This window comes from Rousettus aegyptiacus, unplaced genomic scaffold (assembly GCF_014176215.1).
Source record: "Rousettus aegyptiacus isolate mRouAeg1 unplaced genomic scaffold, mRouAeg1.p scaffold_m13_p_9, whole genome shotgun sequence".
NCBI classification, from domain to species: Eukaryota; Metazoa; Chordata; class Mammalia; order Chiroptera; family Pteropodidae; genus Rousettus; species Rousettus aegyptiacus.
In genome coordinates this window covers 25,057,141-25,069,340 of record NW_023416312.1, presented here as the reverse complement: position 1 = coordinate 25,069,340, position 12,200 = coordinate 25,057,141, and the positions used below count along the sequence as shown (strand labels likewise).

Sequence of the window (12,200 nt, the reverse complement as noted above, 5' to 3'; positions counted from 1 at the left end):
AACTTGACCAAGGTTTTACAGCCAATTGAAAATGAGGTCTGTACTTGAACAGGGTTGGTGTGGGTTTTAGGTTTTTTACAATAAATCCCAGCCTCCTTTCTCTGTGTTGTCCTAGAGGAGTTAACCCTGAGAATCTTTATGCTGGTCCACCTTGAATATAGTGGTACATTTTAGATCTGGGTTTGTTTGTTTGTTTACATTTAGAAAAATCTAGAAGACAGTCAAACCTGCGAAAAACTGTGGAACTTATTTCTAATGGAAATAAGGCCATGGCTCAGAAAATAATCTGCGTCCTTAAGCTGAAACTATAAGAGCTCCAGTGTATAATCAAAACTTACTGTGATGGTTTTAAATTTTACTTTTATTCTGACTTATCCATTTGTCGTATTGAAAAGTTAAAAGGAGCAGAATATTTGTGATTTTGCTTTTGCCCACAAAGGGAAAGGTTGTCATCAAGGTATAGCTACAGTCTTGTTGGGAATCTGTGCTTCAAAACAAGGACTGAGCCAGGGACTATTTTATGAAATCAGTTGGCTCTCTTATTGTTTCAGGGATCACTGTGCTCTTCTTTAAACCCTTAGATTTTCATACAGAATGACTCATGTGCTTGACATCATGTACTTTTGAAGTTGGCAAACCAAATAAGTTAACCTTAAATATATCTGCATCTTAGATACTTGGTCAAATGGGTTTTTATTCCTTGAAGATGGTAACCTGAGATTAATTATTGACTACATATGAGCCATAAAATCAGTTTATCTCCCCAAAAGAGAACTGAAAAATTAACTTTAAATGTTAAATTAACATTACTTTGGCTGTTCGTATCCAGCATATTTTCAGCGATCTTTCTAGACTTTCTCTCCTCCCTGGGATTCAGAAAATAGATATTTGCATATAAATATTAACAAATTTGTGTCTCCTCTTAAGTCAGAAAGGAAAAGTATTTAGAGATATATCTTAAGGTCACTTATTAATGGCCTAAGGGAGGAGAATCCTTGTAAATCACTGAAGTGACCCTGAACCTCAGGTAAGCTAAGACTGCACAAAAAATGGCACCCACTTGAGACCCATAAGTAAAGCAGAGGATGGGGCAGAGACCTTCAAGAACAACTAAGGAAAAGTGTGGTGACTCTGCTGAAAATATAAGGGCAACTAGATAAGAAAATCTCAATCAGGATTCAAGGCATATTATACTATCTGAAAATATAATAATATAGGATAGGAATAGAGAATTAAAGCCAAAGAATAGGAAACAACTGCAAATATGCTAACCAAGTAAAGCAAGGCTATAGTAGTTACTATGATAAACATGAAATTTAGCTCTAAACTTCCTAGGACAAAAAGGAGAATGTTATGGATCAAGTAATTCTCACCTAATAGAAGTATGCCAGCTCTTTCCTTGGAATTAGTTGCTAAAACAATATAACCTGATTCTTAGGCACAAGAGACATTCATCGGTGTGATGAGTACAGTCTTCATTGACAGTTTCATGCAGTAAGTGCAGAATGACCTTCATGTCTTCATGGATAAAGACGAAGGGTGTGCATACAGTACAGAGAAGGGTTATCTGCAGGGAGCTAATGTATTCTCTGGTGTGGTAATATGGTAGCAGTCTATAACTTAGAATATTCAAAGAATTGGGTGGCTATCAGGCTAGAGTCACTGAGCAAAGACCATGTCATGCCTAGGGTGTCATTCTTGACATCATCAATAGGTTCCATTCAGCATCTAGACTGTGTGAAGTTCCATCTGGTAATTAGAATAGTTTCAGGAATTAAAACAAGGGTTGGAACTATGCATTAGGATTTTTTCCCCATGTCAGTTGCCCAGAAGCTGGCTGTGGGTAGGTGTGGGGCGAGGAGGAAACCTTATGTCTCAACTGACCTGTAGTCACCTGACTTACAAGCACAGGAAGAACTGAAGAAAAGGCCCAAGATAATATTGACAAAAAGGACATTTCTAAGGGGATATTCCTGTTAAGCTCAATTGAGCTATATATGGATTTTTTCATGATGTTTGTTCCTTGCTAAGTCTTCAGTTACAAAAGGGTTGACAGAGAAATAACCAATTACCTCTTTCAAACATGAACATAGGCAAGCTTGAAGAACTTTTTAACAAGAGGAATCTGAGCCTGTGGCTTTCACAATTAAATTTACAATTAATTTCACAATTAAATTTACTTTGATGGACAAGTAAAACAGTGTACCACATTCCCTTAACCCACAAGGAGAGTCTGTGTAACTAAAATTCAGAAATATAATACTAATGAAAGTGAATTTCCACTGAAAAAGAAAGTCAAAATCTCTACTATCCAATTTACCTCTTATGTGCCTATATAATATTCATAGAGGTCGAGATTCCCTTCAGCCATGAAAGCATAGCACCCTCTTGTCAAAGCAGCCTCAAAAGGCAAGATAGATTTTGTACAAATTATACGTACTGCCTTACATTTCATTTTATCATAAAGACAATTTATTCCAGGTGCCATTTTGGGCACAAGGGAGACAACAAGATGCAGGCCCCTGCCTTCAAGAGGCTTACCCTCCAGTATCTGGGCACTTGCATTTTCAGTGTGATGGATACTACAAGTGCATACATGCGAGTGTGTCAGAAGCACATAGGAGTGCCTAACCTCAGCTCAGTGTTCGCATAGGACTTTCCAGAGGAAAGAACATCAATACTCTGTTCAGTAAACACTTAGCCAAGCAAAAGGGAGAGTGGGGACAGGGATGAGGAGATGGAGGGTCCAGGCAGAGGGAATAGTAAGAAAAAAAGGCCAGGAAGCCAGAGAGAGTTTGTCCCTTACTGGAACTGAAAGTAGCTCTGCAAGGCCAGTCCAAGGAGGGGCAGAGAAAAGCTAATGAGGTAAGCATGGGTCAGCTTGTGAGGGAGGGATCTGGCCTTTATGCTACAGAGTGCACATTTTTCCCCAGGGCCAACAGGGAGCTGTTGAAGGGTTTGAAGCAGATGAGTGACATGTTAGGATTTGCATTTCCAAAAGATCATTTCAGTGACAGGTTTTGGTATGGATTAGAACAAAGCAAAACTGGAGGCAGAATGACCAGTCTAATTGCTACTGCAGTAAACCAGGCAAATAAAAGGAAGAATAGGAATAGGGCAAAGCAAACAATTAAAATGCCATTTAGAAAGCAAAATATGTGGATTACAGAATAGAAATGTTAACTTCTTGTGTGAAGGGCAGCAAGATTTTTACCACTGATGCATACAAATTAATTACATGTCAATACTTGTGAATTGTGTGCCTGTATATGTTGAGTTTTGTTCCATAGAGGAGAGTTTGTAACCTAGGAATATCATGTCCTCATCGGGAGGAACTGAAGTAGCGATCTCTTATCAGAATCAACTGCTACACCATCAGATGTCAGCTTTGTACTATATCCATGTAAAGTGTAGTTTGCATAGTTAGAAGTTTTCGATGCCTGCACAAGGAACTGCAAGAGGCTTCAGAGGCCTCTCTCCCTTGAATGCGGTGTCATCTCGTGTGCCTATGAATTGCTCACCACCACACAGCTCCTTTAGTGGCTCCAGACTCCAACCCTGGGCAGGGTCTCCCTTCCCCATGAGCCCACAGGGATATTTATCAGGGCAACTCATAAACTGTGAACATAACCTCACAGTGACAATGGCCGGGATTTTTTAATCCTTGTTAGCAATTTGAAATTTAAAATGTGAAATGGACTCGAGATAGATGGTAAGCCAACCTGCTGTCCCAATCTACCCCAAAATGCATTTCTTATAAATTGAAACTCAGGCTACAATTAATAACCAGGTTTAAATGAACATCAACCAACATAATCAGTGTTAACTTTTCCAAAGAAAAATAAGTCACATTGTTTCATGAGATGCATAAGAAAAATGTCCAGTTTGTCACCTTTTATTTGCTGATGGCTATTGTCTATCCTTTGGAAGAAAAGGAGAATGTAAGTTATTTATAAAGTTGGTAAATTTAATAATACCTTACCAAATATTTGAATCAAGGGCTTTTTCAGTCATGTAAATTTTTGTAGACTCATTTGAAAGTTACATTACTTGTTTCTTCTAAGCCTCAATTTTTTTTTACACAGGCACTGAAGGTCCTGAGAACTGCCGAGTTTGCTCCTTTTGTTGTTTTTATTGCTGCACCAACTATTACTCCAGGTTTGAATGAGGTAAGAATTGATCAATTTTTCACAAATTAGCACACCCACCCATAGTAAAGATCTATTTGTGTTGTATATTCAAGACTAAAGCCCCATCTCATTAAGACGACTAAGTGGAGCTCTGCTTTGTTTTTGACACTGGCTATTAAGATTTCCAGAGTTTGAGGTCCTCTTTCAGTAATAGGGATTAGATCAGAGTCATTAGGCAAACTCCCCAGCACAGTCAGCCTGTGGTCTAATCAGTAAGTCCACTTTTAAAGTTTAAAAACCTTCACCCCTCCAGGGCAGAGGCTTTCCTGGTGGCTCCTGCCCTCTAGATCTGCCAGGCCATTCCTCTTCTGATAAGTACTGTGCTAAGAAAGCAGCAGCCCCGGGCCCATCTCTGAGCCAAGGATTGCTTTGCCTGAAGAGAGAGCTATTAAGGAATTCATGACCTTGGCAAGGCAACCCTTGGGTCCGCTGGTCAGCCTCTGTCTGGAGTGGAACCAATGCAGAATTTCTATCTAGACCCCTGGACTACCAAACCTAGGAATGAGCTCTGTCCCCTATTAAGCTAACTCAAGTCAGCAACTGCTATGGAGATGGTGACTGCAAGAGTTGGCTGCACACATCTCCTACCTGGCTGACTTGTAAGGCTTTCTATTACTGGGCAGATAAGAAGGTAGGTATGGTTTAGTATGTATTGGTGCTTGGTTCTTACCTGACGTAGGGCCATTCTTAAGAAGAGACTAATACACAAAGTTATCCTGAAGACAATTACTTCTGCAGGATTTAGAAACCACCAGAGGGTTCTTGGCTCTGTTCAGTAAATACTGTCCTAAACACCTGAGCTTATGGCAATAAAAATCAAGGCTTGGAAATTTTCACTTTGTGTACCTTTAAGGAAGACTAAGTATTTATATTTTTGTGTCACTTATATTTTCAGTCATTATTTTTTGTCATTTTGTCTGCAAAAGAGATATTCCTTTGTAAATTCTATTTTTTTGTATCTTATTTAATACACAAATATATTTGAAACTCTACGTTATGATTAGCTCTTATCCTTTGGTTGACATGTATTTTTCTTGAATTATCATCTTTGTGTGTGTGTGTGTGTGTGTGTTTTGCCTGTTTTCCTACCCTTTTACTAATTTTCCATAGCTGCCAAAATGGTGCAGAAAATTGCCTGTAAGTACCAGCTAGGAGGTGATGAAATACAACCTTGTTTACTTTCATAGATTTAGAATGTAGACGTTTTGTTCCCACAAATCCTTGCTTTTGCTGTTAGAATGAAGGCATTTTGTTTTCACTGAGTTAAATCCTGCTTACATGTAAGACAAGCCCGCAGACAAGCTGTTGTCAAGGAGGAAACTGTGACAAATACAGCTTCACCTTGTAAGATCCTTAAGAGGAAGCTTTATTTTTCTGTATAGAGAACTACTCTCAGCCATAAATTTTCTTGAATGTTTTCATCAGTCCAGCTTTCTGGGAAAATCATAAACTCTCCTAGTGATTTTTGAAGTCCAGGAATGAATATTCCAGTAGAATCCCGTAGCCCAGAGAATGTCATGATAGGAATTGTTCCTTCCCATACTGATAGGAAGCACTCCTGTCTTTGGGTGAATGCATGTTTCCTAAAATGCGGCTTTTTCATTGTGTTTATTGTAAAGTAAAGCCACAGTGAAAATACTATGCTTTTTAAGTGCAAGCAGAAAGTATATTGTTATGATCTTAGAAGGTGATGATTAACTGAGGTCTTATCAACACTATAGTAAATACCTAACATCTAAAGCATGCCATGTCCTGCTTTGAAATTCCGGTAGGAGATGACAAAACAGGTAAGACAATCTCATTGAGTTTCCAACTTCCGTGTCTGTCCATCCCCACTGTGGTGCCATGATAGACTCAATCACATGTCACTTTGGATCCCCTTTCCAAAGAGTTACACCCACAGGCACATCAGGAAGGATTTCTTACAAATAACAGATGGGCTTCAGAGAAGAGGAAGGGTCCCAAGCCAGCACTGGATGCCGTGGCTCCCAAGTCCCTGAAAGCACCACATTTTTAGTTTCTCTGGAGATCTGTCTCTGTTATCATGGGCCCCCATTTCCTAGTAGAATTGCTCTGTCTCTTGATTATAGATTTAACACTCATCAAATCCTGTTATGGCCAGTATTAATCAGCCAAGTGCTTGTTCTTTCAACAACATTTATTAAGAACTTCTTGTGTACAAGGTACAGTGCCAGATGCTGCCACAACAGCAATAGGGCACACAAGACAAGTTTACACTCTAGCTGGGGAGACACATTCTAATCAAATAAACAGATCTTTAATTGTGTGTGTGTGTGTTTAAGACTTAGCCCAATAGCTCACCTACCTAGTGTTGGGGGAGTGGGGGCAATTAATTTGACTTACAAAGTTCTCTGGTTTCAAATTTGAACTTGTCCATAACATGATTTGACCCATGAAGATGCAGAGGCAGATTAAAGAGATCTCTTTCTTAAAAAAAAACTGTTGCCCTGAGGCTAAAGTTACACTCCCATAACAAACTAGGGACCCAGAATTCCCTCCTACTGGGGGCTCACCTTGGTGAGAGTTCTCAAAATCTGTAGCAAGCGATGGGGGTTGAGGAAACTCCTTTACTGCAATAAAGCTCCCTAGAGTTCATTGGCTACTTTTTTTCAGTGTTTTCCCTAAGAGATGTGGATACTTATGAACAGTGACATTTGGCCATTTCCAATCCAGACTAATTTGAGGGGATTTATCAGATGCCAGTTGCTATTGTATCTGGGAAATGGCCTTATTTCATCCATTATTTGTAACATCCAAAAAGCTTTTGCCTCTGGCATCCACTGCTATTGAACAAGGGCCATTATATGTAATTGAATTCCTGGAACATGTTGAACCTCTAAGTAGAAAAGAGAAAAATACAACTTTAATTTGTTGTCCGGAGGCCAGGGCTTCTTGGTGCAAATGCAGCTAGGCTCTGGGGCCCAGTGCAAGTGACTGCAGAGAACCAAGAGAAGGTAGAGGCAGGGCTCTGACCTCGCCACCAAAGCGCTCCCACCAAACTGGACAGTGACTGGGGATGAGGTGGACCTAGGTTAGAAGAATGAGGATAGAACAGCTCAGGCTATGCTAGTCGGTCTCTAACTGACCCTGGGACAAGCAGAGATAGGCCCGGTAGGGCAATGTGTTTGCTAAAGAATCTGTGTTTTCTCTGGTCTGTCTGGAGCTCCCTGTTGCATGGTGAGCAGTCTGGGTTTCAAGCAGTAGTTCTGTAACCCCGCCATCCCCAGAATCATTGTCTCCTCTGTCACGAAGTGGACTTGGCCTTATGCCCATATGCGGCACATCAAGGTCTGGCCTTGATTGTTTCTGACACTGAGACGAACAGAAATGTAAAAAGAAAGAATGCAGCTGACTTCTCTCTCCTCTTTGCTTTTCCCTTCCCCCATGCCCACCCCTACCTCCATCCCATCACCATTTAGGATGAATCTCTTCAGCGTCTACAGAAGGAGTCTGATATCTTACAGAGAACATATGCACACTACTTTGATCTCACAATTATCAACAATGAAATTGATGAGACAATCAGACATCTGGAGGAAGCCGTCGAGCTCGTGTGCACAGCCCCGCAGTGGGTCCCAGTCTCCTGGGTCTATTAGGCCTCTCCCCAGATATCTGACGTATAACTGGGAGCCACCTCATACATGGAAACGCCTCTTTGTTATCGACCTTGTGTCAGCAGGTCGTGGTCCCTAGAGACTACCTAGTTGTAGTGTGACCTACATTTATAATTATTGTCATGTCCGAATAGGTAGGAGGAGAAAAACAATTATACACTAATTTAAAGAGACAGTATCTTTTTTAATCAGTTCTCCTAAACTTTAATAAAATGTATCTTTAAATGTATGTATTATTCAATCCTTTGGAATGTTATATTTTTGGAAATCATAGCTTTTTATTTCCAAGGCCCCTAAAAACTGCACAAAATAGATGCTGCTTTCTATAATCTATTTTAATAATAATAAACAATGATTCTGTTACCTTGAGTGGGGGTGGAACACTACATTCTTTTTAGAGTCTGATTTTATGGATTGGAATATCTTTCTTTCCTTTATTTATTTGAAATATTCAGTCTAGTGATTACAAAACAGTCATAAATTTTTAAAGGCCTTTTTTCTCTCTTTTTTTTTAGAATAGTATTTTTTTTAAGTCCTTTATGTAACATCCAGATAATGTGATACTGTCTCTTTGAAGCACCCTGTAAACCTTTTAGAGATTTGAAGTTGGGTCTTGACTCTTAATGCATGTGGACAGTCGCGAGCGTTTATACTGTCGGTGTGTCTGTGTTGGACAAAACGATCTGTAATCTACAGCCAAGTACATTCCGTTCATGGGGCACACCCAGGGGAATAAGAATAAAATGCTATTATGACTAAGTTGTAAACCTATGCACATCCCTTGCATTTCGGGCAACTTTATAAAAAAAAACAACTGATTTTTATTAATAATAATCATGTAGTGAAATGTGTTTGTAATTTTGTCTCAATTTAATTTGTTGTAAGGTGGGAGGGGGAATTGCTGGTTTCACCATTTCAGATCTGTGTTGTCTGAGAGTATTAACGTTTTAATTAAGCAAAGAAATGATGATTTTTAATATGTATGTAATTGTTTTAAAGTACCCATTTTAAGAGAATATACTGTGCAATGAAGAAACCAGTTTAGACATTTGCTATAAACTGAATTACTCCAAAAGAATAATCTATAACAGCCCTGTAAATTCCTTTAAAATGATAACTAACAGAACAATATGACCAATTCTTTTTAAATATACTTCCTTTTATGTGTTCAATAATTAAATGCTTTTGGGTCCTTCATTTTATTATAGATTTGTTCAGGTTTACAAGCTGATAATCTTTTACATTTTAGAATCCATTAGATGCTCATTGAACCATCAAAGGCCCAGGAATGACTATCAGTTGGCAGGACAACAAAATACTCTGCCAGAGCACAGCTCAAACCATGCCTGGCTCCCAGAGCACACACAGTGTACCCAAGGGCCACCAATGTACTAGAGGCCATCTGTGGTTTCTCCTTCCTCTTGCTATATCCCTTGGCACAGGAGAATCATCTTTCCTTGTTGCTTTAGAACATTTACCATCTCATCACCCTTCCATGAAGTCACATCCTTCCAATATAGGAGACTCAGGCTGAGCATTTTCTGACTCTTTGCCAGAGGTCAGTGGAAGGTTTTTCATTAGAGTTTCAGGGTGTGTGAAGTGGTTCTATTAACCTGTGATCCTTGAAAAAATACCATCATGCTTGCTTCTTATTAGTTAGATGGCCTCATCTCTTTGTGCCTTGGCAGGATGTGCAGGGCGTGTTCTGAGCTGTACAGCTCCTCCTGAAGGACCACGCAGAGAAGACATTTGTATACTCCTTTTATGGTGTCATTCCCCCCACACACGTATTCTTATTAAATGATACTGAGTTTTTTCTCTAATGTTGTCTTTAGTCAATGACCAGATGAATCTGCAACTTGCTAACAAGATGTTGAATGAACTGCTTCTGTTGGGGCTCCACAACAGGGTGACCATACCACCAAACCAGAGACACCCTAGACAGAGTGTCAAGAATTGTTAGGGCTGTGTTAGGATTGATTCAAATCTGATGCCAAGGCCAGAAAATCATTCCCGTGATTGTACTCACCACAATCCAGGCTCTTCTCATTGTGAAAGGGCCCACTCTACCTCTTTTCCAGTGAAGCACAAAGAAAAGTACAGCTAATACATGTGGAACAGAAACACCCTCCCTCTAGTGGAAACCCTCATGCCCCAACATGCCCTTTTAGACCAAATCTCCAGAGATGCTGAGGATGCCTGGCTTAAGCCATCCACTATGTTAATAAACGTGGATCAAGCAGAGCAATGACAATTTAAATGTCTGTGACCCCAGAATTGAGAAGCATCGTAGCTCCAGTCCTCTCTTCTTGATTGCTTTATGTGTCTTTGGGGAAGAACACAGATAGGCATTGCTTTTGCCATTGTGCAGATGCCAGAATTCTTGCACTCAGAACTGTTTGACTTCTCAAAGAGGTCATCTGTTCCATTCCACTAATAAACATCTCTAAAGCAGTGTCTTTATGACCTAGCAGAAAATATTTAAATATCTGAATTGAGAGTAATTTCAGTACATTGCTGCTGCCACTACGTTACAGTCATCCACTTAACAATCAGAGAAAAATACTGACAAGCTTTATTTCTTTCATTCTAGCAGAAAAACCATCTCTTGTTTTTTTCCTTTTAAATACCGGAGCAAATGATTAGATTATTAAATCTAAGAACTGGTTAAATGAGCCACATTCTGAGGGTTCTCAACTCCACCCAAACCCCACTCCCCATAGCAAAAAGGGGATGTTTTTAATATGTTGAATTATTTGTTTAAAATAAATGTCCTGATTTTCTAAGTATAAGGCTGTAATTACTTTGCTCATGCAGCACATTCCATTTTAATGCTAAAAAGGAAAATATCAATTCATCTGGAAGTTTCCCAGAGTCAAGATAATATGGTAGCCCTTTAAAATGCGATTAAATGTATCTCCTGTCAGGTGAGATGGTTTGAAATATTTGCTCAGAGAGGAAAAGAAATAGATGGCATACTTCTTGCTATTTGCATTCAGAAGGCTCTTCTGAGCCCATCCTATTGGTGGCAGAATATCTAAAGATGCTGCGAAGCCTTCACTGCATTGAAGGAGGCAGCAAGTGCTCCTCTTCCCCAAGTTCAATTCCATCTCCCATTCCTGAGGCCAGCCAGTCAGGCCTGGACTCAGTGCTACGATTGTCCTTTTAAAGCCTTCAATCTCATTACTGTGGAAGAAGGTCTGTTTTTAAATCACTTGTAGTTATCTGTTCATTAAGGCTTTTGAGTTCCTTCCTTGAAAAAGTATAGCCAGTTAAGCCACCCTTGGGGAAATAGAATGGGGGAGATGCCCAAACTGAACATTCTCCCTTAAGGACAGGCGGCCAAAGCAAAGTCTCTTGTCTTTCACTAATGTGATGTCCTTTTCATCATTTCAGGTCGGTCTCAACTCAGTGCAGAGAGAACCTGCTGCTAAAGCTAGCAAAAAAATTTCTTGATTAATAAATTCTCAATTATTATGCCTCCCAGGCTGTCTCCTTGGAAAAAGGAGAAAGCACCTTGCAATTGGCATTCCAAAACAAGCCCTTTAAGGACCTCCTGCCTTCCTCCTTCTTGTTTCTTATCATCAAACTGGTGTGTTGGGGGCAGGGAAGGGTTTGTTTTTCCAGAACTGAGCATGGCCCCCTAATTCCATCCCCTTTACAAAGGCTTATGATACTGAGGCTGATTATGGCATGTCATAAGTTAAAGGTCCCTGAGTGTTTTTCTCTTGTTCTGCACCTCTAATTAATTCTCCTCTTAGAAAGGTATTTTGCTTCCCACTGCAGTTTACACAAGGGCTAAAAGTTTTAATCATGAATCATTTCATTTGGTAGAGCTTTTCTCTTACCCCTTTTAAAGTAAGGTTTTCTTCTCCATTTGGTGTCCACAATTACAAGACTATGCCCATAAGGCTTAATGCTTGATTGGCTTTGTGTACACTTACTTACTTGTCAGTTTGCCTTAATCATGGAGCAATTGGAAGTCTCAGGTCTTCTAGCTTAGCGAGTGAAGTTTAGCTGTGACACATGTCCAGGAAGTGGAAAAGAGGGAAGAGAGTATGTTCATCAGTCGACATCCCTTTTATCTGGTCTTTTCTCTGCCATTCTTGGGCTGCAGACCCAGCACACAGAGAGAGGAGGAGGAGGAGGGCCATGCCATCTCCAGGAAAGGCACCGCCAAGTCTTAGCTCTTTGGGGAGGAGTTGAAAAGCCAGAGCTCCCACCACCTTTCACCTAACCCTCCATCAACTCTCTTGAACCTGTGCAAATGGACCAAGCAAAAGAAAATGGAAAGAGATGTTTGTCACCACACAGGAGACCTCGTTTCTGGCCCCAAGCACAACTCCGTATCTATGTATGCTCAGAAACTCAAAAT

General features: G+C 40.0%; 1 protein-coding gene across 9 annotated transcripts in view; it reads left to right on the top strand.

Annotated features, from left to right (window-relative positions):
- Positions 1 to 11,909, top strand: part of CASK (calcium/calmodulin dependent serine protein kinase) — a 365,515-nt gene extending 353,606 nt beyond the window's left edge. For 3 of the 9 annotated variants that reach the window (XM_016156554.2, XM_036226931.1, XM_016156547.2), the window contains 2 exons: positions 4,086 to 4,169; positions 7,631 to 11,909. In XM_016156554.2, the coding sequence (XP_016012040.1) occupies positions 4,086 to 4,169; positions 7,631 to 7,807 (261 nt within the window). In that variant the 3' untranslated portion in view covers positions 7,808 to 11,909. The remainder of the gene's footprint in view (positions 1 to 4,085; positions 4,170 to 7,630) is intronic. The other 6 variants (XM_016156550.2, XM_016156551.2, XM_016156553.2 and 3 more) reach the window with 3 other exon arrangements.
- The last annotated feature ends 291 nt before the right edge of the window (positions 11,910 to 12,200 follow it).